The sequence below is a fragment of the Podarcis bocagei genome (assembly GCF_964188305.1).
Source record: "Podarcis bocagei genome assembly, chromosome: 6".
NCBI classification, from domain to species: Eukaryota; Metazoa; Chordata; class Lepidosauria; order Squamata; family Lacertidae; genus Podarcis; species Podarcis bocagei.
Genome location: NC_138130.1, coordinates 67,200,889 through 67,227,054, shown reverse-complemented (window position 1 = coordinate 67,227,054; position 26,166 = coordinate 67,200,889). Strand labels below are relative to the sequence as shown.

The 26,166-nt window shown below is 43.3% G+C and overlaps 3 protein-coding genes across 9 annotated transcripts in view; 1 reads left to right on the top strand and 2 right to left on the bottom strand.

Moving 5' to 3' along the window:
• The window catches only part of CRYBG3 (crystallin beta-gamma domain containing 3), a 63,251-nt gene extending 59,483 nt beyond the window's left edge, over nucleotides 1-3,768 (top strand). The window contains exon 22 of the mRNA XM_081198860.1: nucleotides 691-3,768. Coding sequence (XP_081054986.1) covers nucleotides 691-779 — 89 coding nt within the window. The 3' untranslated portion in view covers nucleotides 780-3,768. The remainder of the gene's footprint in view (nucleotides 1-690) is intronic.
• RIOX2 (ribosomal oxygenase 2) lies at nucleotides 3,767-19,724 on the bottom strand. Of its 3 annotated transcripts, none has more exons than XM_081199013.1 (10): nucleotides 19,472-19,724; nucleotides 15,287-15,719; nucleotides 13,278-13,397; nucleotides 12,331-12,459; nucleotides 11,122-11,225; nucleotides 7,906-8,008; nucleotides 6,950-7,115; nucleotides 6,359-6,441; nucleotides 5,905-6,009; nucleotides 3,767-5,388 (listed from the first exon to the last, which is right to left on the bottom strand). In XM_081199013.1, the coding sequence occupies exons 2-10, from the start codon at nucleotides 15,713-15,715 to the stop codon at nucleotides 5,230-5,232; spliced, it is 1,398 nt and encodes a 465-aa protein (XP_081055139.1). In that variant the 5' UTR covers nucleotides 15,716-15,719; nucleotides 19,472-19,724; the 3' UTR covers nucleotides 3,767-5,229. The 3 variants fall into 3 exon arrangements, with proteins under 3 accessions (XP_081055139.1, XP_081055141.1, XP_081055140.1); XM_081199015.1 differs by lacking the exon at nucleotides 19,472-19,724 and adding an exon at nucleotides 19,251-19,465; XM_081199014.1 differs by lacking the exon at nucleotides 19,472-19,724 and adding an exon at nucleotides 19,296-19,465.
• Nucleotides 19,725-23,556: 3,832 nt separating this feature from the next.
• GABRR3 (gamma-aminobutyric acid type A receptor subunit rho3) overlaps nucleotides 23,557-26,166 on the bottom strand; it is a 29,716-nt gene continuing 27,106 nt past the window's right edge. For all 5 annotated transcript variants that reach the window (XM_081199218.1, XM_081199220.1, XM_081199221.1 and 2 more), the window contains one exon: nucleotides 23,557-25,504. In XM_081199218.1, the coding sequence (XP_081055344.1) occupies nucleotides 25,199-25,504 (306 nt within the window). In that variant the 3' untranslated portion in view covers nucleotides 23,557-25,198. The remainder of the gene's footprint in view (nucleotides 25,505-26,166) is intronic.

Genomic DNA, 26,166 nt, shown 5'->3' with positions numbered 1-26,166 from the left:
GGGAATACTCTGTAGTGCTGCCTTATAGAGCCAAACTTGGCCCTCCAGCTGTTTTTGGGACTACAACTCCCATCATCCCTAGCTAACAGGATCAGGGGTCAGGGATGATGGGAATTGTAGTCCCAAAACAGCAGGAGGCGAAGTTTGGCCATCCCTGTTATAAAGTATGCCATTTCTGCCTGACTTTGAGGTCAAATTTTTCATGTCTGTCAGTATTTGCGTTCCAAATTGCCATGCATACATTAGGATCTCTGCTTAAGAATACAATTACCGGCTCTTAAAAACAGGGCCAGGGCATCAACAGAGTCTGGACAGACCCAGGCGTCACTGCAGCTTTAATACAACCACTTGTTCGCAGAATCATAAAGAAAACCTTTATAGATAGCAGCTCTTTGCACACTGGAAAGTTGTCCTACATAAGCTAGAAAAACAGAAAAAAATATAAGGCAAAAAAAATTTACCTGAAATACACTGTGCAGGACTAATTAATCACGTGTATATATTATCACCATCTTGTTTCCAGTTTAGCTTGAAAGAGGGTTTTCTAATGAAAACAATTTTAAAAATAGTTTTTAGGTGTTAACATTTTACAAGTACTGCACATTTAGTGCAATGGAAAAAATAGGCTTATAAATAATCAATAATGAATTGACGTGAACTACTGACCTTCTCAAATGTCTCTTATTTTAGGAGGATATTATTATGACAGGAGCCACATTGTTGTAAACCAGCTCGACACCAGCAAATGCACACAGATATGGGACTTCGAAATATTGTGAGTGTGTCTCACTCCACTATAAAGGCATTTTAAACTCTGAACAAATGTGGGATGAAAACACTGTTGAACAAACTACTGAAGTCACACAGCACTGGAGCGTGTTATAGAATGTGCCTGACTCTGCTAGCCAGGGAATCCAAAACTGTCACATGTTTTAAGTGGCAATGGAATGCTGAATCTTATATTGTCTTCTTTACCCTTGTGAACAGATATACTACATAAGAGCAATGGCATATTCAGCAGAGTCCTATTAAGCAATAATGCTACAGTGGTGATTATGCAAACATTCTCTACTTGCTAATTATATGTTTTTTACCCCCCCCTTTCCTTATCATGTGAGAGCTAAAAAACAACAAAATTTTGAGCTGAAATGCATCTCCTACAGTTTTAAGCTACAAGTAGAAGCTTTTTGATTATTGCACTGTTTCCTCATATCTAGATATATCTCACTTTTGAAAAATTGAGTGTTTTGCCTCAGGTAAGTTTCATCATTGTAACTCAAAATGGCGATAAAACAAATGCTTTGGGAACTGTATATGAAAAGACAGCTTATTTAATGTTAAGCTTAGTGCTAATTCTCCATTCTCAATAGTATGTTATTGTAGAGGAGAATTTATGTAAGAGATCTAGTGACTAGTTTCAACTATTCACTAGCAGCTTGGTAATGCACAGAGCATTGTCACAGAGAAATATTGGCAATGATTCAGATTTTGTATAGAAAACTTTCTGCTGTTGTTCTAGTCTACCTACTGTAGCCACAATTCCAGCCGGTTAAAAACCAATGAGATTAAAAAGTGTTTAACTAGGGAGATTAAAGTATATGCTTGGTTTTTGCAGTGATTAACTTTGGCTGGATTGTGCCCTGGGTTTTTTTCCTTCCACTTATGAGTTATTAAAATCAGAACGCCAAAAGTGTTTGATAACTTAACATAGCTCTAAGCCTTAGCGTAGTTCATCCACTAGAGAACAAGTCAACACCACGCATTCAGCTGTTTTCTGGAAAGTTGTACCAGCACTATTTGTACCACTTTACATATGCAAATTGGTTTTTTTAAAAAAACACCCTTTCCAAAAATACGGAAAACCTAAGTGTAAAAGGATATGAAAATTCCAGTTGAAGATAAATTCAGACTTGGGGCTCTGCTTCTGCCTATCCTGCAAGAACCTTTCCACTTTCCTCATAGTTTTAAACTCAAACTTAAATTGGAATTGTGCAAAACAATGTCTGAGTTTAAAACTAAATTTGCAGTCTAATACAGTTGTTCACTCCAGTGTATCTGGAGCCCCTGGTAATTAAAATCCTTCTGACTAGCTGCTTTGGCAGGAAATGAGGAGCCACAGGACTGAATTTAGCAGAATTTTAACCACTTTTAAAGGGCTTGAGGTATGCAACCTCTTATGTCAATAAATGAAAATGGTGGCCACATGTTCAGGGCCTGTTTGCACATGTAGCTTTCCATGCAACTGTGTTATGCACCTGAAAGCTGGATCAGTTCGTTATTTCTGTGTACCTTAATGTATTTTTTGGAAACAATTGAACATCAAGCTTGAATAGCTAAAACCAAACGGTGTAAGACTAGATTTCTCATATTTGCTATAGCTGTACAGTTAAGGAAAAAGTAAAAACTTTGGGGGGAAACCTCTATTTTTATAATGAAGATATGGCATTCTTAATATATTAACATCTACCTAAGGGCTTGAGCCACAACTCTGCTGCATTGTGCCATCAACCACATGCATTCTGGAGACACAACTGACCTTGCCACATCTCCTGTCACTGGTTGCAGAAGCAGCAGAGGCACCCTGGGCCGCAAACTGTTGCAGTAGCTCACACCAGTAACAGCAGCCTTGATTGGCTCTTGCACAACCTCTACCAGCAGTTCAGTCTTCCTATCCTAAAAAAACCTAGTTTTTCTAGAACCAAGGGAGCTATGCAAGGTGAAATGCTGCATATGTGTGTGTGCACTGCATCCTAATAAGCACTTTAGATTGTAAAATAAATAATACACCTACTTTTTCATTTTTTACATCACTAGGATCTTTAAATGTATTTTCATCTGAAGCACTTATTTAATAGATGGAATTTGTGTATGCTAAAATCAAACAATTCTGAAACTACATTTAACACATTTTTTAAAAAGTGCTTTCAAGCCGATGTAAAATCCAGTCAACCTCAAATAAGATGCTCTCATTTGGTGTATCAGTGTTATGTAACTATGACTACAATAAAAACCCCACTTAGTGGGAGTAAGCCTGATTCAACAGGAATCTAAGCAAGCATGAATGGAGTTGCACTCTTAAGCGCAGCAGACTTTTAGGATACAGTCGTACCTTGGAAGCCAAATGCCTTGCCAGTTGAACATTTTGGCTCCTGAAAGCCACAAACCCAGAAGTGAGTATTCCGGTTTGTGAACATGCTTTGAAAGCCGAACATCTGACGTGGCTTCCGATTGCATGCAGAAAGCTCCTGCAGCCAATCAGAAGCCGTGCCTTGGTTGCCAAACAGATTCCGTTTGGCTTCTAAGGTACGGCTGTATTTCCTCTAGGCCCACCACAGGCACAGCTCCCGAAAGTGAAGGACTTACAGACTGGTGCTTTGAAAGACCAGTAACTTTATTAGACATGGTGGTATTGGGGACCAAAACAGCTCTATTGCACCCGTGGGACTATTTCTGTCCACAAGGCTTGTACCCACAGAGACACAATACTTGAGCTGTAGAGTTTAGAGGGTCATTCTGACTGGAATGTACGTGTGTATATTTAATGTATATGAAGTGTTAAAGGATAGAAGGGGTGGATTGCCTTTATCCTGATCATGGTATATTTATCACAAACTGCAATAATATTTTTTTAAATGATGCAAGGGAGAATTCCCCCCCCCCCAAAAAAAACAGAATGCCAGTTATCACATTTTGTCCAAAAGTGACCTTATATATAGTGTATATAGTTGACATTTCTCTGTGCTATTGAATTAAAAATACTTCAAAATAGTATCAGCAGTTTTATTTTCGTTACATGAGATGTATTGCTTTGTTTTCTGAGTATCAATTCAAACCATTATATAAAGGTAGCTTTAAGCTACCTTGTGGTGACAAGGAAACTTGCATGATAAATACAAGATCACAGTATTTGAGAAAAAACACAAGTCACCCTAAATTGTAAAGGACAGCAGCAGACAAAAACAATAGAACAGACAATGCTTTGCATTTGGGGGTGAGGTGGGCAAGAATGTGGTAAAGGACTCCTGGGTTTTGTTCATAACACCGGTACAGAATTGTAAGGATGAAGGAGCATTAAAAACATATGCCCCACATACTGATCTATGGGAGGTGCTGCCCAGATGTTATTAATTGATCAATGAAGCAAACTGAACCATGTGGTAGTTTTCCATCCAGTTGTTGCCTGGCTAGAAAGGAAGGCAAACGATAAAGTGTGCGAGAACCACAATTGTTTCAGTCTCTCGCCTCCCATGGTGCAAGCTCACACAATAGGCAAATGTGAAAGACACAACCCACAGTGGATGCCTTAGCCTACCAAAAAAGAAGGAAGCATCACAGTAAGTAACAACGTTCCATTCTTACTTATTGTGATGCCATACTACTATCACATATTTATGTGTGTGTGGTTCTTCTCAATTTATACACCTTGAATAGTTACACCCAGGTAATTCTGTATCATTTGGCATGGGCAGATAGTTATAAAGTGGCTTCTGCTCCTTTGTGCTTTTACTGTTGCTTTTTTCATGCAACTAATTACATGATGCATCCTTTATGAGATGCAGTGCAGTAGGCTGGCTTTTTCTATACAACAAAGCACACTTTCACCCCCAAAAAGGGCCGTCACTTTTATGTTTGCAGCCCATGGCACTATCCACAATTTGGGGTGTCACTGACTTTCGTATGGCAAGACCAGGCCGCCTTACTTTAGGTGTACAGTGGTACCTTGGTTTAAGAACAGCCCTGTTTACAAACGATTTGGTTTACAGTCTAAGAACAGAAGCCGACCGGTGCGAGGTCTCGGTTTAAGAACGGACTTCTGGAACGGATTAAGTTCATAAACCAAGGTACCACTGTACTTATGTCACTACTGAAACCAAGAAAAACATGAACCATTCATTCCTACTTTGCACCAGGGATGCTTATCTCCCACTGCCTTGGGAGTCCAACAACACCTTGAGGGCCACAGCTTCCCCATTTACCCTTCTCTTTGTTATTTTTATGTTCAACAAACCTAGTAGCACCCTTACTCCCTATGCATACAAAAACTATGTACAAAGCCTTTGTATGCCTGAGGTAATGTTTTGCTGTTTCTGTGCAATGGCAGATTTAAGCACTTTTAACTTTGGCTGGCTGGTGCCTTAGTTCCCTTCTATTTTAATTTAAGGGCACACTTGATTCTCCCAGCAACATCTAAGAGACCTATGAGTACTTAACTTTGACTGGATCATGCCTCTAGACTACTTCAATGAGCGATTCACTCCACAATGATACCACCAAGTTCTCTTTTTCTGCATCTGAAGTCAGATTCAGTTCTTTAACACGGACAGTGTTACCGCTCCAAATTTGCTTCAACGCATCCATATGTGAGAGTGGAAATCGTAACCCATGAGTCTATAAAGAAAGATAGCGTGTGTGTTATTAACGCCATATTAAACTAAACATTTGACACATTTCATGCTCACCAATATGAATAATATATCCTGGGCCATTAGTTACTGCTGTTATGCAGATGAACACAGTTACTATAAATCTATCAACACATGTTTCTATATTACATTGACTAGGCTAGCTAAATGCAACCTCCAGGCACACAAGCAATATATGCTGAATATCAGTTACCACCTTCATACTACACCTGTGGGTTTTTGGAGATCTGGCTGGTTACAATTGGGACAAAGTAATGGAGTAAATGGGTCCTTGGTCTGACCCAGCAGCGTTCTCATATTGCCAACAAAATGTACACAGCTTTTAAAACCAACAAACCCAAACAGCAGTCTGGCAAAAACTTAACGTACTGCTGACCAGCACCAGGTGTGGAGAGGGGCTAGAAGAGACAGATCTGGAAATAAGGAATTTCCACATGGACTTCATCAATAACTGACCTAACAAGCAGAATTAAAAACAAACCTCTGCTATTCCATCCTCATTCATATCCTCATCCCCCATCATATGGACTTCCCTCTTGTTCTTTAAAGAGTGATAGACAAAAACCATTTCTTTGCGAGACTCTTCCTAAAAAACAAGAGAAAAACAGATAATACATTGTATTTATCAATCAACATCAAAGCACTTGCAAAACTCTTGCTCCATTTTACCATAACTTTAGAAGCCTCACCTTTCTTATTTTTTAGCAGTAGTAATTAGGAAATTCCGTAGCTAAGGCCAGCACCAGGTTATATTTCAAAGGCTGTCTTTGAAACTCCTACGAAACACTAACACTTTCCCTTTACAAAACAGAACTGAATTGATATGTCAGAGCAAATCCCAGTCACATGCTGTGGGATTCAAGCAGCCTAAAAATAACATACACCCAATTCCTCACTGAAAAGCAAGTCTCTACAAGCACTTCCTCTGTACTCACCAAAAGGTCTGGTTCCACTGTAATTACTGTGTAGTCTTTAAACCGTAACCTGACTGTACTGTCTATTTTTGGTAGTGCTCCACCTAGACAAGGAAGAATAGCAATATTAGTTAAGTGAGAGGAGTAGCAAGCTAGCCTGTGCTGCTTACATCTCTCTTGACTAAGAGCAGGTGCAGAAGTTAATGCAGTTGGCTAATTCTTGTAAATATCTCCTTAGTTCAGTCAGCTTGTATGTACAGTATAGCAGCTGAAGCAGAGTCATGGAAGATCACATGCTATTTTCCTAATTAGAAAAAAATGCTAAATGCCATCTATCACTGACGTAGCTGCTGCAGTATAATCTAGGTCCCTCTTAAGATGCTAATTGAAATATCAAAAAAAGGAAAGAAGGGAAGGGAATCTTCAGAAATGTAACATCTGTACAGGCTCTCTGAACCAATCCAAACATTAAACTAATCTATGGCCCGGTTCCATATGTAATATATGTAAATATATTTTTATTGTACAGTTTACTGCTACATCTATGGAACAAACTGTCTTCCCAGTCCCCACACTTTATGAAAAGCACCCTCTGCAAACTTAAAATGTTACCTGGAGCCAGAGAGTCAAAGCTAGTCCCCAAGAAAGGAGGTAATCTGTTCATAATGAAGTCTTTTTTCATGTCGGATGACCTCAATTCTCTACCATTTTCCAGACGGTCTGCAAGGCATCTCAGGAAGCCACTTAATTGCTTGGATGAATCAGATAAATCCGCCTTCTAAAGAAAAAGACCAAAAAGAATTTATGCTAGTAGTTAGAAACACGATCCTAATTTACTTGAGAATGCAATCCAAAGATCTCCAGGCATTACAGATGTTGGCTCCCAACCTTATTTTGGTCATTATAAGCTGTTTTAAACAGTTTTTAATATTGTGCAATATTGTGTTTTAATATTAATGTTGTGTTTTATTGTTGCAACCCAGCCTGGGACCTTAGGGTGAAGGGCAAATAACAAACTGTAATCATCATCACCTGCTGTGCTGGGACAGAATTGCAAAGGCAAGATTTTTTGAACAAACAAGTGTTCAGTTTAACTCTTCTTCCTGTAGTCAGTTATGGGAAGGCAGCAGTGGCTAAGTTACATAGACTCAAATGCCACATTATGAAAACATAAAATTTGGTATTAATTTGGATTTAGTGTTCTTCTTTGAAAGCTACTGGGTCAAGCTACAGATGGCAACTTGAAGGCTAGCAATTAGCTCTCTTTATTACAAGACCCATAACAAAACTCTGCAGTTTTGCCTACACTTGCTGGGACTATTATAGGTGCCAGGGAGCAGCTTGTGCACTGTTTGGTTTAAAAAGCTTTCTGGCTTAGTTTTGCAAACAAATGTGACCGCGCAGTAAAGAAGATCTGCTGCTAAGAAACAAGGCTGACCTCTTCCAACATTATGAAACTACTAGTGGAGATTATGGGAGTTACTCTGTGTTTAAAATGGTGGCTATGCACTTTTCCTCTGACAGCAAGAACACACTGCTGTTCATTTTCTTTATCGCTGCATCTTTACCATCAGTAACTGCCTTGGAATGCTCTTCCGAAAGTCAACATCCTCTTTCGCCGTATCCAACACTAGTCCAGGAACCACGTCCAGCAAAAAATCTCTCCAAGAGCTGCCATACAAGGGGGAGGGGAGGGGAGGGAAACAAAGGCATTAATGCCAAGCCAGTTAATTCAGAGCAATGTTTCTTGCCGAGGATAAAGAGAAAGCAAAACTGGTTTTGAATGTCAAGGGCTCATCCAGCACATCCTATTAACCCACATGGACTGAAACTGAGGAAGTTTAGGAAAAATACTATCATATGTGTACTCATATCCTAGGTGATCAGGAAATATAGTCTAATTCTTTAAGGGCATCCTAAGGAAGCATAGGTCATTGACAGGCTGCTAGCTACAAGAGCCTGAAAGATGCCCCACTTGCATTGCTTAGGATAGTGTAACACAGCTTCAGTGTGGTCTGTACGGAAAAGGTAGGTGAGAAACAGCATGGAAAAGTCTAATGGATTAAATTGTCCACCTCAACAGAGGTAAGTAGGTAGGTGGGTAAATAAATAAACAAACCATATTTTTCTGTCTATAAGGCACCCCATATATAAGACGCCCCTATTTTGGGGGACTACAATTTAAGAAAATAGGGGGAGATGGCCCCCATGTAAAAGACATACCCAAATTTTGGACATTATATTTTAGGGGGGAAACCTAGTCTTATACACGGAAAAATATGGCATTTATTATCCCACCCCTTTTCCCCTGGTGGCACTCAAGGCCGCTTACAGATAAAAATAAGAACTGCTAAAAACATAGAAAAATAATCCCTGAAATACAGTTAAATATTGATAGAATTAAAAACTATATAACATCTGTTTAAAACATACCAATAATTACAATAAATATAGAATGGGACCAGCCCTTTCATTAAAAGCAGTCAATTCCCCAAAGCCCAAAGGAGGTATTCACTTGCTGGGGGAAGGACAGTCTAGCTTCTCTAGGGAGGGAGTTCCAGTCTGGAAGCAGCCACCGAGTCTGCAACAAGTGTGCCTGTAAGGGTGGCAGGATTGAGAGAAGGGCCTCCCCAGGAAGATTCATATGAGGGAATCTGATACTTCAGATAGCTTGAACCTAAGCCATATTGGGCTTTATAGGTGATAACAAGCACTTTGAATTGTGCGCTGAAACAGGCCAGTAGCCTGTGGAGCTGTTGTAACAAGGGAGTCGCCTGCTCCCTATAACCAGTCCTGGTCAGCAATCTGGCTGTAGCTCTTTGAGCCAGTTGACGTTTCTGAACACTTTTCAAAGGTGGCCCCCACATAGCGTGTTAGAACATGATGTAACTAAGGCTGTGGCCAAATCAGACATCTTTTATGGAACAGGTGCGGCTGGTGCACCAGCTTTAACTGTGCAAATAAATGCACTCCTGGCCACCACAGAGACCTGGGCAACCATATTCAGAGCTGAGTCCAGGAGAAAACCCTAACTGCAAACCTGTGTTTTGGGGGCAAGTGCTTTGCCCATCCAGCATGAGCTGAATCTCTGTTCCCTGTTCTGCCTTCTGACTGACCAAGAGCACCTCTGTCTCCTTTGGATTAGGTTTCAATTTGTTCGCCCTCATCCAGTCCATTAATGATGACAGACACTGGTTCAGAACCTAGAGCGCTTCTTTGGATTTAGGTGGAAAGGAGAAGTGACAAACACCTTAATCCAGGGAATGTGATCTGATCAAGCCAGCATTATAGTTGGGTACCCCTCCCTGGGATGGGCCATTAATTATTATTATTAATTACCCACCCTTCACCCTAAGGTTCCAGGGCAAGTTACAACATCAAAACACATCATAACTCAAGATTAAAAACAGTTTAAAACAACATACAACTACAGAAATAAGGCGGGCCTTAAAAATACAGTGGTGCCTCGCAAGCCCATTGACGGATTAGCGGATTAGCGCTATTAGCGGCTTATCGGATCAGCTGATAAGCAGATTAGCATCTTAGAAAAGGGGGGGGGGAGGAAAAAAAACCCGCAGGAACTCGCAAGACATTTTCGTCTTGCGAAGCAAGCCCATAGGAGATTCGTTTTGCGAAGCACCTCCAAAACGGAAAACTCTTTTGTCTAGCGAGTTTTCCGTCTTGCGAGGCATTCGTCTTGCGGGGCACCACTGTATACATCTCAAGTGTCAAAAGGCAGGGTAAAGAGGTGTGTCTTAAACATTTGCTGGAAGTTATATAATGAAGGTGACAGGCACACCTCTGTAGGAAAGGAGTTCCACAACTTTGTCCTTCTGAAGGAGGAGGAACTAGCCAGAGGGCTGCCTAGGAGTCTACAACGACCACAGAGTGGCAAATGCCAAATCTCCACGGAAGAAACAAAGAGTTTCGTGACAAGGCCAATTAGCACTGTGGCTATTCTACATGACGTTCATGGTACCACAGCATGGAAATCTCTTCCTGAACATATTCAGTACAAACATGCTTTGAAGCGAAGTACCATGGGCTTCAAAAACCAGCTGTTCTGTTGCTTCTGGTCCCAACTTAACTATAGTTCCATTTGCTGCTGAATCAGTCTTTGATTATTATTTTTTAAATCACTTTGCTGCCTCCAGCTATGTTTACTACATGAACACAAAACCCCAGCATAAAACCCAGGACCTGACTTCATTATTCTCCTACTTCTTCACTGCCTCCCATTCTTGTCTCTAAATCCCTGCTTAATGTAGCAGAGATTCTTGTTCCAATTAAGGATTTTGCCTATTGGAAAGACATGAGGGATGATGGGAGTTGTAGTTCTGCAACATCTGGAGGGCCGAAGGTTCCCCACCCCAGATCTTCTAAGCTAATACTATTTCCCTTAAGAACAAAACAATGAATGCAATGAATGTTTTATGTTGCTTTATGTCAGAGGTGTCCAAACTTTTTCCAAAGAGGGCCAGATTTGATGAAGTGAAGGGCTGTGAGGGCCGACCAAAGGGCCAAGCAAAATCGTTGAGCTTTTTTTAGGATTGAAATAAACTGCCACAGGGGCCAGATTAAACCAACCAACAGGCCAGATTAGGCCCCCGAAACAGACTTTGGACGTGCCTGCTTTATGTAAACTGGTTAGCTTGGCTTAATTAAGCGGTATAGAATATAAATCTTCTATAGCTAAAACAAAATAAAAATAGCTTGCCAGATTCATTTAGTTTAAAGTCACTGACAAGAAAACTCATACATGAAGAATAAGGCAGAGTGCTTACTTGTTCTGATAGGTGCTGATGGTCACATGAGTAGAATGCGATATCTCAGGAGGTGTGTCAGCTTGATGTATGGTCCCCCTTGGAAAATATAGCAGGTCTCCTGGCTGGAAGAAAATGTGGGCAGGACAGTTAAAAATAAATTATTTTGACAGTTTATTAAGGCTACACTGCTGTGCTTGCAAAATAAAGAAAAATTACTCTCTCAATAACAAAAACACAAACAGCTGAATAGACCATTCTGTCATGTCACAGAATTTTCCCCATTTTCATGTAGAGCTGTGCTGCAGACATCCAAAATCCTACAGCCAAGCTACATGGACTGTTAGAAACCTACTTTTTTATTAAAAAAAAGAGAAAAAGGGGGGAAAGTGAATAGTATTTAAGTTGGCTTACAATGATCAATACTAAAAAGGCAGCGCAGCAGGTACTAGGCCAAAGCAACAGATAAAACACACTGCGCAGCACTAAATAACAAATGCAGAAAGCTCCAGAAATGCAAAAAACAACAAAGTACAATTAATTCAGACTAAGCAATAAAATAAGAACTATAAGACAGCAGCAAAGCAAACTGAAACAAAGCAATTGTTTCATTGATAGGTACAGTGGTACCTCGGGTTAAGAACTTAATTCGTTCTGGAGGTCCGTTCTTAACCTGAAACTTTTCTTAACGTGAGATACCACTTTAGCTAATGGGGCCTCCCGCTGCTGCTGTGGCGCGTTTTCTGTTCTCATCCTGAAGCGAAGTTCTTAATCCAAGGTACAATTTCTGGGTTAGCAGAGTCTGCAACCTGAAGCGTCTGTAACCCGAAGTGCCTCTGTATTAATCCTGGAAGTGTGTAAATTTACACGATATTCACTGCAGTTTACTACAGATGCATGAAGCATTGCCAGCTGATAGAAGCTCACAATACTACCCAAATTTAAATCAACTTCCCAAATGGGACTGCTAAATAACAAGAACAACACCAGGACACATCTGTGCCCTCTCATTCTCCTAATAGTGGAAAGGCTTGTATGAAGTGACGCTGGAAAATGTGACTGAGAGGCATAGCGGAATAAGCCATGTCAAACAAGACAACCAATCTCTCTCTTTAAGACCTAGAGGGGACAGGCAACCTTATTCGCCAACAGCGAGCTAACTATGTCAAGGTCTTAGACATTTTCTTCATCTATAGCTCAGGCACCCAGAGGTGTTTCTGACACGAATACCTTTAATATGAAGTCGTGTGTTGGGGTCCCTATCTTCTCCTCGGGCTCAGTGTTGTATTCTTGAGCTAAATGTACAGTAGGCTTATAGAGTCGCCAGTGCTTCTTTCCTTCCAACTGTAGGATAAACACCTGCAAAGACCATAAGTCAGTAAGCATCAAAAAGCTTCACCGTTCCTCAGACTTCAGCTAAGTTCACTACGGAATAAATATTGGTTGCGAGTGAGTTCTTTATTCAGAACAGAATACTTGTAAATGTTGAAAGTAGTACTAGGTTTTATTTCGAACAGAATCCACATGTGATATGTGCACGCATCATCCATGTACTATTGTGGAAGCATGTAATGACTTCCACAAAATTAATCACAACACAGAGAAACCAGTAGGAGAACACTTCAATCTCCCAGGACATTCTATACAAGATCTCAAAGTAGCTGTCTTATTACAAAAGAATTTCAGAAATAGACTGGAAAGAGAAGTTGCTGAATTGCAACTTATTACCAAACTTAAAACCATGGAGAGACCTGGTCTGAATAGAGACATTGGATTCTTATCTCATTATACATGATAAAGCTATTTTTAGCCATCTGACCCCTTGCTTTTTCCTGGAAGACCAATTGCAGTCATTAACAGTAGTTTACCACACCTATGAGCCGATCACACATTCTGAGTAATATTCTGAGTAATACCCCTCCCCACCCTCTCACTATATATAAGGGTCTGGTGACTTCTGTTTCAGTGTATCTGAAGAAGTGTGCATGCACACGAAAGCTTAGTTGGTCTCTAAGGTGCTACTGGAAGGAAGGACTTTTTTATTTTTATTTTTATTTTTTTTAATTTTATTTTGTTTCGACTACAGCAGACAAACACAGCTACCTACCTGTAACTTAATTTTACTTTGCGAAACTCTTGCAAACAAGAAACGTACTGGCCGTTGTGGGTCCTCTTACCTCAACATCATCATAGTGTGGTGGCAGGCCTTGGGACCCTGGAGGGGTAATGTAAACGTTGGATCCAACTAATGAGCCGAAGTAGCATTCCAGCTTCTCCTGGATTCTCCAGAGCTCATCCTAAAAAGAAAAAGAAAAAAGGAGGGAAGAGACAGAGAAACAGGTAACAATGCCAAGGCAACCTCCATTATTCTCTTCATATTTACCCATTATATTTGCACTCTAGTTGTTCCAAAAACATGTATCACTCTAAACAAGATGTCTGCCTGACCTGCTTTATAAAAGGTCAGAAGAATAAAAGAGTGCAACTTTCCCACAGGGAAAGTGTGTCTGTTGCACACACAGGCATTCATACAGCTGCTGCATTATCTGAAAACATGTCAGCAAGCTAGGTGAGAAGTAGGCAGAAAACAGAAGTTCCAACACATGCTAAATTCAGTCTCCTTCCTTAGATCCAGTGTAAGTGGTTTCAAGATGCCTGCCAATGCAAACCTCAATTAAGCCACTTATACAGGTAGCAATATACAACTAAATCCTGTTCTGCATAGTGTTGCTGGGCCATTCCTTCCAGCCAACCAAATCACTGCTCCTTTTTGCTTTCCCTTCAAATAAAGTTATTTTTATTGAAATGAATCGAGTTGTGCAAGCCAATGTCTGCTTACTCAATGAAGCTTTTCCAACCACAGACATCCCCTGACTCTCCACTCCAGGTAGCTGTCAGGAAAGGCCTTGGATGTGTGGCATGGAAGACTATAGTATAGTGGGAGCAGGGAATCTGCAAAAATCAAGTAGAAGCAGCTTGCACAAGCTCAGGCACTAGCACATTAACTGCAGTATTTCCTTATAAATCTATTTGTTTAGTAACTTCATTATACAGATTTTTTAAAAGGGCTCATTGCTTCATTTCAAAAAATAGGCTACTGGGATATGAGTATGTAACATTTGAGTTTATAGAATATTCTCATGCACTGTCATAATTCCATAATCCACAAATTGAATTTGAATAGCAAACAAAAAGCAATTGTTTGTACTATATATGTATCTTGTTCCCGCTCATCATATGTTACACTTCCTCTTTACCCAACAGCAATTATTAACATATAATTTATGTATCAGATAATCCAATGATGATGATATGAAACCAGTATTTCTAGTGTACAAATGAGAATGGTTCATGATGTCTTTTGAGTTAGCATCCTCAGGGGAATCCTTAAGTTTGCTGAAGCAAGAAGAGAGAGGAAATCCCTAGTGGCCTAATAAGCACAGACTAAGGAAGGAGTGCCTGGTGTGCTCTGGTCCATGGGGCCACGAAGAGTCGGACACGACTAAACAACTAAACAACAATGCTCAGGGGCCACAAAATGCTGGACAGATGTGTGTGTCAGAAAACCTGGGGCAGAGGAGGGGACAGAAATGGCAAAGAATGACCTGAAAGAAGACTAAGCCAGTTAGACCACACTGCAACATTTTATTTTATTTTTGGTCCTACCTGTTATACTTTAATCATGATTCTGTAAGGGAATTCTCCTGAAAACAATCTGTAGTTCGTACACAAAAGGAATACTAATTTCTAACTGGCATTCACTCACCTCTTCCAAAGGTGACTTTTTCCTCCCAAAGACTCAGAAGGACATCCTGAATCATTCTTTCTTCTACACTAGAAATACCGGTTTTATATCATCATCGTAGTTCTAAGAGCCCATGTTTTCTGCAAGACTGCAGGATGTTTTAGGTAACGGAACTAGCCAAAAGGAAATATATTATGCATTTGCTTGGGAATAGGATGTTTACCAATTAGGACTGATATACAACAAACAATATAAAAACGGAGTAATTTATGGCTTCTCAGTCAGTTTAGCAGTGTCCCTGGACTCTTCAATCTAGGTTGGCAACAGCTGATTGTAAGAGAGGATAGGCTCATAGTCCCACAGCCTACTCCCTAAATTTCCAGAATCCCAGATTAAAACTCCAAAAGCAACCAACAACAACAGACACCTGATGGATCTTACCTTAAATCTCTGGGGCTGGTGAAATTGTATTGTAGCCTTTTTCTGGTCAAAGTCTTTCTTCAGCTGTTCATAGCTGACTTTGCCATCTTTGTTAAAAATCTTTTTTTCCCCATTCATACTTCTGCAGACATTAATGTCCCTTCCATAGTACAAACCCTCTTTGACCATGTCTTTCAGGTCAGTTAAGTGAAAAAGAGACTGGTAGTACAATGCCACAGAAGGCTCCTCTCTCTGAAGCAGCAATGGCTTCTGCTCCCAATATTCTCTGAAAAATTCATCTTGTTTGACAGGAGAGATCAAACTTTCAAATACGCTCTCTGGATGGTCACATTTCATAAGCCAAGGGGAGATTGCTTCCACTTTTGCTTGTTTACATGGCAAACGTTGTTCCTTCTCTGCTGCAGCTCGTCTCCCTCCTTTCTTGGGCATGGTCCTGCATAAAGTAGCAAAAACATTAAGGGTGCCTCTAGAGCATCACTATTTTGCAAAAGAAATTCAACTTTAGCTTGTTGCAATTAAAGTGGATTAAGGCACTATGTTACCCTAGCGCAAGGTATCCATTTAAAAACAACAACAAAACAGACTTTTTGCAGTTAGGAAAGTGAGAGGAAAATGCACTGAAAAGTGTGGGGTGAATGAATGATTAACAGGAAGTGTAAACACCTTGGAAGTGAATCAGGATGAATGTGCGTTGTACAACTGTCCCAAGAACAAATGCTCAAAAAGACCAGATATAATCTAACCTCCAAGTAAGCTCTGTGCAAGCAAATCAGGATAAATGATGAATAAGCAGGAGGAGGAGCCCTATGCCTGAGGTAAGACCAAGTTCAATCATACTCCTATGTGTGCACAGAACTGCAGCCTGGGTAAACCAGCTGAGGACTGGACCATCAAAAGGGGTGGCCAGGTTTGCATCTATTAAATTGCTCAAGGTCTTTAAAACAAAAAGATTTTGAAGAGTGCCAAAAGGACCTTTTCAAACTGAGAGTGGTAAAATGGCAAATACAATTCAATTCAAACAATGTACAGTGATACATGTAAGACAACCCCCCCCCTTAACTTCACATATACGTTCATTAGGTCTGAACTGATGATGATAGCTCAATGAATCTGACACCAAATATGTATATTTAAGGGCAAGTCAGTATCACCTTATTAAAATATGTCAAAATTATCTCATACTACATATATGAAAGTCAGCTAACTGGAAACTCTGTTCTTTTCCAGAGGCAAATACAGATTGAGAAGACACTGGGTGATGTACATGTATGCATAGATTAGTCTTAACTGGTTTGCTTCTGCATGAGATAGTCCCTTTAGCATTTTTTTCCTAATACAGCTCACAGCTCCTCTTCTATGTTTTCAAAACACAGGCTTTTTGGAAAAACTTAATCACATCTCAGCAGGGTCACCTCAGCTCATCAAGCCTCCATTATCAGATTGCATGCATGCTAGTTTTAAGATAAAGCTTTTAAAATTCTGCTCTGTTTTGAGTCCCAGAGATCCCATGACATTTTCTGTGACAATGGCAATTGCCTGATGTCCTCAATCCACCCTCCCATTCTCTCTGCTGGGAGAACACTGCCTGCTTGTTAGCAGCTGGTTTCAGCTAGGGAGTAGCGTTAACAATGCCACAGAAACACTTCATGGAAAGCATGTTGAGATTTTGGAGCTCAAAGATATTACGCACACATCACCATTGCACCATTTAGCAACCTATGCGGTCCCCTGGGCAGGCAAGGTAATTCATTAAACATTAGTTCATTTTCCGTTCCACTACATCTTAAACTAAATATTTTAATGGGTACCACTTTATGTCCCCCTGCGTTTAAACCTACTTAAAAGCTGCAGGAAAATGGGGTTAACAGGAACAGACAGATGCAAATGTAAAATAGGGAGGGAGAAAAGAGACAGCAATAATGCTTCCTTGCAAATCTTTGAGGAGGCCCAATCAAAACATTAACAAGCTAAGGATGTGCATCACTGCTGTGCAGTATTTGGAAACGAGCTATTTCAGAATAAGCAACACTCTAGTGTTTTGAAACAGCCCTTTCTAAAAACAGCAGCATATAATTCTTACCAATTTATACAGAAGAAGAAGAAGAGTTTGGATTTGATATCCCGCCTTTCACTCCCCTTCAGGAGTCTCAAAGCGGCTAACATTCTCCTTGCCCTTCCTCCCCCACAACAAACACTCTGTGAGGTGAGTGGGGCTGAGAGACTTCAAAGAAGTGTGACTGGCCCAAGGTCACCCAGCAGCTGCATGTGGAGGAGCGGAGACACGAACCCGGTTTCCCAGATTACGTGACTACCGCTCTTAACCACTACACCACACTGGCTTTTCATGTTCAAAGAACTTTATTAGTATATTTATTTGCCACCCTTATTCCATCCCAGAATTCAGTCTGTTTAGTCCTGTCCAAGCACTGATCAAACCCAGGTCTACTTAGCTCCAACGAAGAGTATGCATTTTGTGTACATCATTTCAGTAAACCTTGCAATTAAGATGCATTGTTGCGCCATATTGCAAATGGGTGAATGTACTTGCAGAAGACCACACAGCAGTCTCACTGCTGAGCTGACATTTGAACAGTGAAACGGGATAGGTAACACACGTACCCATATTTTCCACAGGATAGTCATAAATATCCAAGCAATGGTAGCTATCTCCACAGCGATTCAAATCAATTTGTTCATAACCAAGTAAGCAGAATACAGTTGTTTATTTAAGGGGAGTTGGGGAACTTACAGCACGTGCCCCACGATTTTGTTGGGTGTGCATTTTCCATAATTCTTGACTACTGAGGCTGGCTGGGGCTGATGGGCATGAAGAAGGTAGGAACGTAGAGCATGCTGGTTCCGGCCAAAGGGCATGTACAGTAATCCACTACAGTGGTACCTCGGGTTACAGACGATTCAGGTTACAGACTCTGCTAACCCAGAAATATTACCTTCAGGATGAGAACAGAAATCGTGCAGTGGTGGCGCAGCGGCAGCAGGAGGCCCCATTAGCTAATGTGGTGCTAACAGTTTCAGGTTAAGAACAGACCTCCAGAACAAATTAAGTTCTTAACCCGAGGTACCACTGTACAGTCATACTTCATGTTACATTTGCTTCAGGTTGCGCATTTTCAGGTTGCGTCCCACGGTGACCCGGAAGTACCGGAAAGGGTTATTTCCGGGTTTCACCGCTTGCGCGTGTGCAGACACACAAAATGATGTCACGCACATGTGCAGAAGCGGCGAATCGTGACCCATGCATGCGCAGACGCAGGTTGCGTTCTTTTCAGGTTGTGAACGGGCCTCCGGAATGGCTCCCGTTGGCAACCAGAGGTAGCACTGTATTCTGTTCTCTCAGTGGCCGACCAGATGCAGAGTCCGAGGGCAAGAGTGCTCTCCTTGTGTTAACTCCAGCAATATCTGGAGGGCCTCAGGTTCCCCATCCCCAAATAAGGAGGGAAAGCGACTGTTGTGTGGAGGAGGCCCACCTCCTTCCACACAGCAGACCCTCTTGTTCTCATGCCCCGCAGAAAACCTCCTCCCCTCGCCTTAAAAAAACAAACCCAAAGGTTTTCCCAACTGCATCCTTTTCTCTTAGCGGCACAAGGGAACTTGCCCACAAGAGCAGCGGCAAACTGGCAGCGTATTCGAGCCCCTCGCGCCAATATCCACGTGCACCGGCACGTTCCTAACTGGATCCCAGCAGAAAGTCCCGCCGGGCCCTCGCCCTCCAACGAAGGGACGTGCATTTCAAACACCCTCCTTGGAATTCATGCAAAAGCTTAAGCTAGGCTTCCAAAACGGGAATTTTCAAAGAAATGAAGCGGCGGCGGCTACCAAAGATAAGCAAAGAGCCGGCCGAGAATCAGGCGGCGCGGCAGTAGCTGCTCTTCTTAATGGTAGCGGGCGGGGGGGGGGGGTGTTCTAGATTTGCAGCACGTCGGGAAACGGCCATAAAGAGTACCCAGTGCTGACGGTGCATTAGCAGCGGCGACTAGGTGCAAGTTACCACGTTGCTGTGGGGTTAGGCTGCTGGAATGGGCGTCCTGCCCAGGAAGAGCATGGCCGGCCTCGCCTCACACGGCAATAGAAGACGGAGAAGAAAGGAGCGGAGCCATTTCTGTGGCGGAGAGTGGGGAGACCCGCAGGTGCTCTTCGGGCAGCCGCCCCTCGCTTTATACCGACCTGCTTGGGCGCGCGGAGAGTGACACGTGCGCTGCAGCGTGAGCAGAAGCTGCCCCTCCACGCGTTTCCTGTGCGGGAGGAGGGAGAGTCGCCTTCCTTCCCTTCTCCTCCCTCCCACCCGCCTGCCTCTCTCCTATCGCGGGAGACTTGTTGCTTTTTGCCCGCCTCCCAGGCAGAGCAAGGCGGGGCGGTCGCGGAAATAAGCGCTTTCTTGTGGCGGCGGCGTTAGGACTTGTTCCCTTGTGCCGGTTTAGCCGCCGTGTGAACGCGCAGAGAAAGCGCAGCCTTCTCACTGCACCGCCTTCAGGCTCAGGGGTGTGAGCGCGCGCTCTCTCTGCACCGGTTGTATTTCTGCCACAAAGGAAGGAGCTATACGAAGGGAAGACGCTCCTAATGAGATTTTTTAAAGGCTGAGGGCGGGGTAGGAGAGAAGAGCACCTTAGCTCCCTTTTTTTTCGGCCCTCACGCACGCCTACGCCTGTTGTATGCACCTGGGATAATACACTCTTATCAGTGCGAAAAGGGCGTTGCAGGAGCATCAGGCAAAGGCTAAAGCTGCACAGAAAGAAGCCACAGCAATTAAGTTGTGTAATGCGATGATAACTCTGTGCTGTTATTAAAAGTGTCCCTTTCGGCATAACAAGGAGACAGTTTCGCAAAAGAAAAACGGGGGCGTAGCCAGGATTTTTGTGGGGGGGGCAGTGATTGGTCAGTTTAGTACAGTGGTACCCCGCAAGACGAACGCCTCGCGAGACGAAAAACTCGCAAAACGAAAGGTTTTTTCGTTTTCGAGTTGCCTCGCAAGACGAATTTCCCTATGGGCTTGCTTCGCAAAACGACAGCGGGTCTTCTCTTTTGAAGCAAGGGGCGTCGGGGAGATCGCTTCTCCCCACCGCCCCTTGCTTCGAAAGAGGTCCGGGGGCAGCGGGAAGCGCTTCCCGCTGCCCCCGGACCTCTTTTGAAGCAAGCGGCTGCGGGGAGATCGCTTCTCTCCGCAGCCGCTTGCTTCAAAAGAGGTCCGGGACCTCTTTTGAAGCAAGCGGCTGCGGGGAGATCGCTTCTCCCGGTGCTCCGAAGCGGGGCGGGGGGGCGGGAACACCTTCCCCCACCGCCCCGCTTCAGAACGGTGCTCCGAAGCGGGGGGGGCGGGAACACCTGCCCCAGCCGCCAGGCTTCGTAGCGCTGCTGCGAAGCCGGGCGGGGGGGGCGGGAACACCTGCCCCAGCCGCCGGGCTTCGTAGCGCTGCTGCGAAGCCGGGCGGGGGGCGGGAGCACCTGCCCCAGCCACCCCGCTTCGGAACGCTGCTCCGAAGCGGGGTGGGGGGGCGGGAACACCTGCCCCAGCCGCCGGGCTTCGTAGCGCTGCTGCGAAGCCGGGCTGGGGGGGGGCGGGAACACCTGCCCCAGCCACCCCGCTTCGGAACGCTGCTCCGAAGCGGGGTGGGGGGGCGGGAACACCTGCCCCAGCCACCCCGCTTCGGAACGCTGCTCCGAAGCGGGGTGGGGGGGCGGGAACACCTGCCCCAGCCGCCGGGCTTCGTAGCGCTGCTGCGAAGCCGGGCAGGGGGGCGGGAACACCTGCCCCAGCCACCCCGCTTCGGAACGCTGCTCCGAAGCGGGGTGGGGGGGCGGGAACACATGCCCCAGCCGCCGGGCTTCGTAGCGCTGCCGCGAAGCCGGGCGGGGGGCGGGAACACCTGCCCCAGCCACCCCGCTTCGGAACGCTGCTCCGAAGCGGGGTGGGGGGGCGGGAACACCTTCTGAAGGCGGACGGGGGGGCGAAAGTCTTTGTCCCCCCTGCCTACCTTCCCAGGGGCTTTTAAATCGCCCCGGACAGCGGAGAAGTCCTCCGCTGTCCCGGGGCGATTTTAAAATGCCGCCCGCCAGCATTTTAAGATCCCCCGGACAGCGGAGAAGTCCTCCGCTGTCCCAGGGTTTTTTAAAATGCTGGGGGTGGGAAGAAAAGCCCTTGTCCCCCCCCAGCCTTCAGAAGAGGTCCGGGGACAGACTGTCCCCGGACCTGGTCTGAAGGCAGTTTCCCTAGGAACGCATTAATTGATTTTCAATGCATTCCTATGGGAAACCGTGCATCGCAAGACGAAAAAACCGCAAGACGAAGAGACTTGCGGAACGAATTAATTTCGTCTTGCGAGGCACCACTGTATTTCAATTGTTTTACTTGGCGCTGTGGGTTAAACCTCAGAGCCTAGGACTTGACGATCAGAAGGTCAGCGGTTCGAATCCCCACAACGGGGTGAGCTCCCGTTGCTCGGTCCCTGCTCCTGCCAACCTAGCAGCTCGAAAGCATGTCAAAGTGCAAGTAGATAAATAGGTACCACTCCAGCGGGAGGTTAAACGGCGTTTCTGTGCGCTGCTCTGATTTGCCAGAAGCGGCTTAGTCATGCTGGCCACATGGTTCCTCTTCATCCTGGAGAAGAGTGACTAGTGGGGTGCCACAGGGTTCTGTCTTGGGCCCGGTCTTATTCAACATCTTTATCAACGACTTGGATGATGGACTCAAGGGCATCCTGATCAAATTTGCAGATGACACCAAACTGGGAGGGGTGGCTAACACCCCAGAGGACAGGATCACACTTCAAAACGACCTTGACAGATTAGAGAACTGGGCCAAAACAAACAAGATGAACTTTAACAGGGAGAAATGTAAAGTATTGCACTTGGGCAAAAAAAAATGAGAGGCACAAATACAAGATGGGTGACACCTGGCTTGAGAGCAGTACATGTGAAAAGGATCTAAGAGTCTTGGTTGACAACAAACTTGACATGAGCCAACAGTGTGACGCGGCAGCTAAAAAAGCCAATGCAATTCTGGGCTGCATCAGTAGGAGTATAGCATCTAGATCAAGGGAAGTAATAGTGCCACTGTATTCTGCTCTGGTCAGACCTCACCTGGAGTACTGTGTCCAGTTCTGGGCACCACAGTTCAGGAAGCACACTGACAAACTGTAACGTGTCCAGAGGAGGGCAACCAAAATGGTCAAAGGCCTGGAAACGATGCCTTATGAGGAACGGCTAAGGGAGCTGGGCATGTTTAGCCTGGAGAAGAGGAGGTTAAGGGGTGATATGATAGCCATGTTCAAATATATAAAAGGATGTCATATAGAGGAGGGAGAAAGGTTGTTTTCTGCTGCTCCAGAGAAGCGGACACGGAGCAATGGATCCAAACTACAAGAAAGAAGATTCCACCTAAACATTAGGAAGAACTTCCTGACAGTAAGAGCTGTTCGACAATGGAATTTGCTGCCAAGGAGTGTGGTGGAGTCTCCTACTTTGGAGGTCTTTAAGCAGAGGCTTGACAACCATATGTCAGGAGTGCTCTGATGGTGTTTCCTGCTTGGCAGGGGGTTGGACTCGATGGCCCTTGTGGTCTATTCCAATTCTATGATTCTATTCTATGACCCGTAAGCTGTACACCGGCTCCCTCGGCCAATAAAGCGAGATGAGCGCCGCAACCCCAGAGTCGGTCACGACTGGACCTAATGGTCAGGGGTCCCTTTACCTTACTTGATCTAGGTGAGCAGCTGCCCCCCCCCCGCCTACACCCATGGAAAGTAATCCTGCACGCCACCCCAGCTTCTGGGAATGGGGCACAGCTGAGACTGGTGTCTGATAAATGGTTAATATTCTCACTATAAGGGTAGTACTGCTGGAAGTGTAAAAAATAAATACACAACTAGTGAGATTCTAGGCAAGCACCCTTTTCTAAACAGGGAGATCAGTTCCTCCTACCATCAGAAAAAATGCACACTCCATAGAATGCCTTTTTTTAAAACAAAATCTTTATTTTAACCCACTACTTGTATATATATATTTATCAACAGATATTTCCATACTGCACACTGAATTGCAAAATTATAAAACATTAATCAGAAGTGCAAAACTACAAACCATTTTCCCTAGAGTAGTTCCATTACAATGAATGGGAGTGCTCCTGTGGGTGTGATACAGTGATTGCAACAAAGCGTTCATCCACACTTCTACAACATGATGCCATGTTTCTAGGCACAGCTCTCAACTTTCCAGGTCTGTGTTTGTGTGTGTATGGTGTGTTTCTTTTGTCCCAATGCTTTACCCAGCAAGGTCTGCGTTTTACTGCTGAATTGGAGCAAATGTCAATTGGGTTTTCCATGAAAAGCCTGGACCTGGACCTAGAAAGCACGGAGCAAAGGTATGGATGGCTGAGCCCAAAGAATAGGAAAGTTGTTATTAATTTGGTTAAACTTAATAGCAGTTCTATTCTGATATATATTATATGATTAATACCTTATATGGGATCTTTGACTTGGCTCAGAAGCAAGAAAGAGAAAAATTTCCAGCATGGTCTTCAAAGAGATGTCAAGGAAATAGGAGGTTCACAAGAACTTAAATGTAAAAAACCATAGAATCTTCCACTTTACATCTGGGGTTCACATGTTTTGTAAGATTTCTCCCTACTTAGCGACAGGTGATGGCAGCCTCCTTATGACCTTTTTAAGGGCCAGTATTTATTCTTTGAGGAAACTGATCCAGTTTGTAGCATAATGGGAGAGTTCCTCAGTTAACTAATCAAACATGACAGGACACATATTCATGTATAATTTCCTGGATGTGCCCCCACCCTTTGAAAAAAACACTTGAGATAATTGGAATGGAAAAATAATCAGAGGAAGAAGGGTTAAATAGCCCCTATATAACTATGCATGCCATTCTTCACTTAAACTTGCAGTCTCCCTAGATTGCTTTGGTCCAGAAGAGAATACATGCAATGTGTAGTTTTGAGTGCAGTCCTATGTATACCTATATGGAATAATGTCCCAATGAAACAACTGGAACTAATATTTGAGTAAACATGCATTGGATTGGACTGTAAAGCTACAGCTGGCTGCCACCATATTTTTTACAGATATGGCAGTGACTGAAATCACTTGACCTTAATTAAATTGAGCAGAATAGCATTTATACTAGTTACTATTTCAGAGATTTCTACCATAGTTTCCTGTTGTGAGCCTTCAATTAAAACTGATTATCTGTGGTTATTCCACAACGTGCACCTTCCAATGGCTGGATAGAATACCAGCTGCTATTACAACAACTCAGGCAGTCTATGGTTAGGTTCTCCAGCACCAGGTCTAATTTTGCTCCTAGTCAACTTCCTAAGTCAGCTCCTAGTCAGCTTCAGTCATCCAAGAATGAAGGCTACTGAGCTTTTTATTTTTCTTAATTAAACAAGAATCAATGTGAAGAGTGAAATCATTCGGAGAAAGATCCTAGTGCTGAGTGTATAACACTAGTCTGGATCGTAGGTGGGAATGGTGGGCAACGTTGGCAGAGGAGGGAAGATTTAGGTGTTGTATGGTGTAGGTCTAGCCACTCTTGGCAGCTTTAAAATAGTTCTGTAAGCTACATGGCTGCATTGTGGGAAGCTGCATAACTACCAATCCTGTGCATCACACAGCAGAAATAGGTATTTTACACTGCTGTCATACAAACTAGCTTAAAACCACCTATCATTTAGGAATAATAGCCCAGAGTGCATAACAAACTCAGAGCCATTGAGACTTCCATTTTAGATAATAGATTTTGCAAGCAGGGAGAAAAACCTGTTATTTGGGTACCAGAATCTCTTGTTCAGACTCTAAAGCATCTCTGCTTACACAGATCATGGCATGTGTATTTTACTATGCATTTCTGGTGTGCTCATATGAAAAATATATCAGTTATCATCATTCATATATACAAACCCCAGTAAAAAAAGTTGAATACAATATATACAGTAGGAAATATAACCCTGGAGTATGTGTCAATGGCATGATTGTTCTGCAAAATAATCCTGCCCACATTCCCTTTCAAGGATCTCTTCCTCTTGATGCGAGCTGCATCTAGAGTGGGGGTGCTGGGTGCTTGCCCTCGTGTTGAACTTTCTTCAGAAGGGACTGAAAAGGTGGTCAGGTCAATGTCAGTGGTGTCTGTGTCGTGATAGCAGCCATCAAAGGCCATTGCTTGCACTGCATCAATATTATACAATCCAGCAGCCTAGGAAAAAAGGGACAATTACTGGTTAAATAAAATGACTGAAGAACAAGTGCTTCTTCTTTTTAATCCCGCATACAGGAAACAGTTTTAACAAGACTATCAGCAACAAGGATGTTTCCACAAGTGACACCAATGAGTGCTTGTTGTCTAACAATATGAATGTTCTTCATGTAGGACAGAAAAGTGGAAGAGTCTTTTTTTAAAATCAATTGACATTCTAACATTAAGTTTTGTATTAAAATTACAGATACAGGAACTATATGTCTCTTATGACAACAACCTAGGATCCATAGTTACCTTTTTAAATAAACACTACAGAAGATTTGTGAAAACAAAAGTTACAGTATTTATCAATGGTATATATCACATTCATATTCACTGTGAGGCTTGAAGGCCACTCCCTGCAAGGCCCTTTCCACCTGGCCTAGGGGGCGAGGCCCACACTCACCAGCCCTACTGAAGAGGCTCCTCATGAGGCCGGAGGAACATTGCCCGGCTAATGTTTTATTGATTTATTGATTTAATATGATTTATTGATTTAATATGCTGTAATTTATTGATTTAATATGCTGTAAACCACGACCGACAGATCATGAAGCTGAGGCTCCAATACTTTGGCCACCTCATGAGAAGATAAGACTCCCTGGAAAAGACCCTGGTGT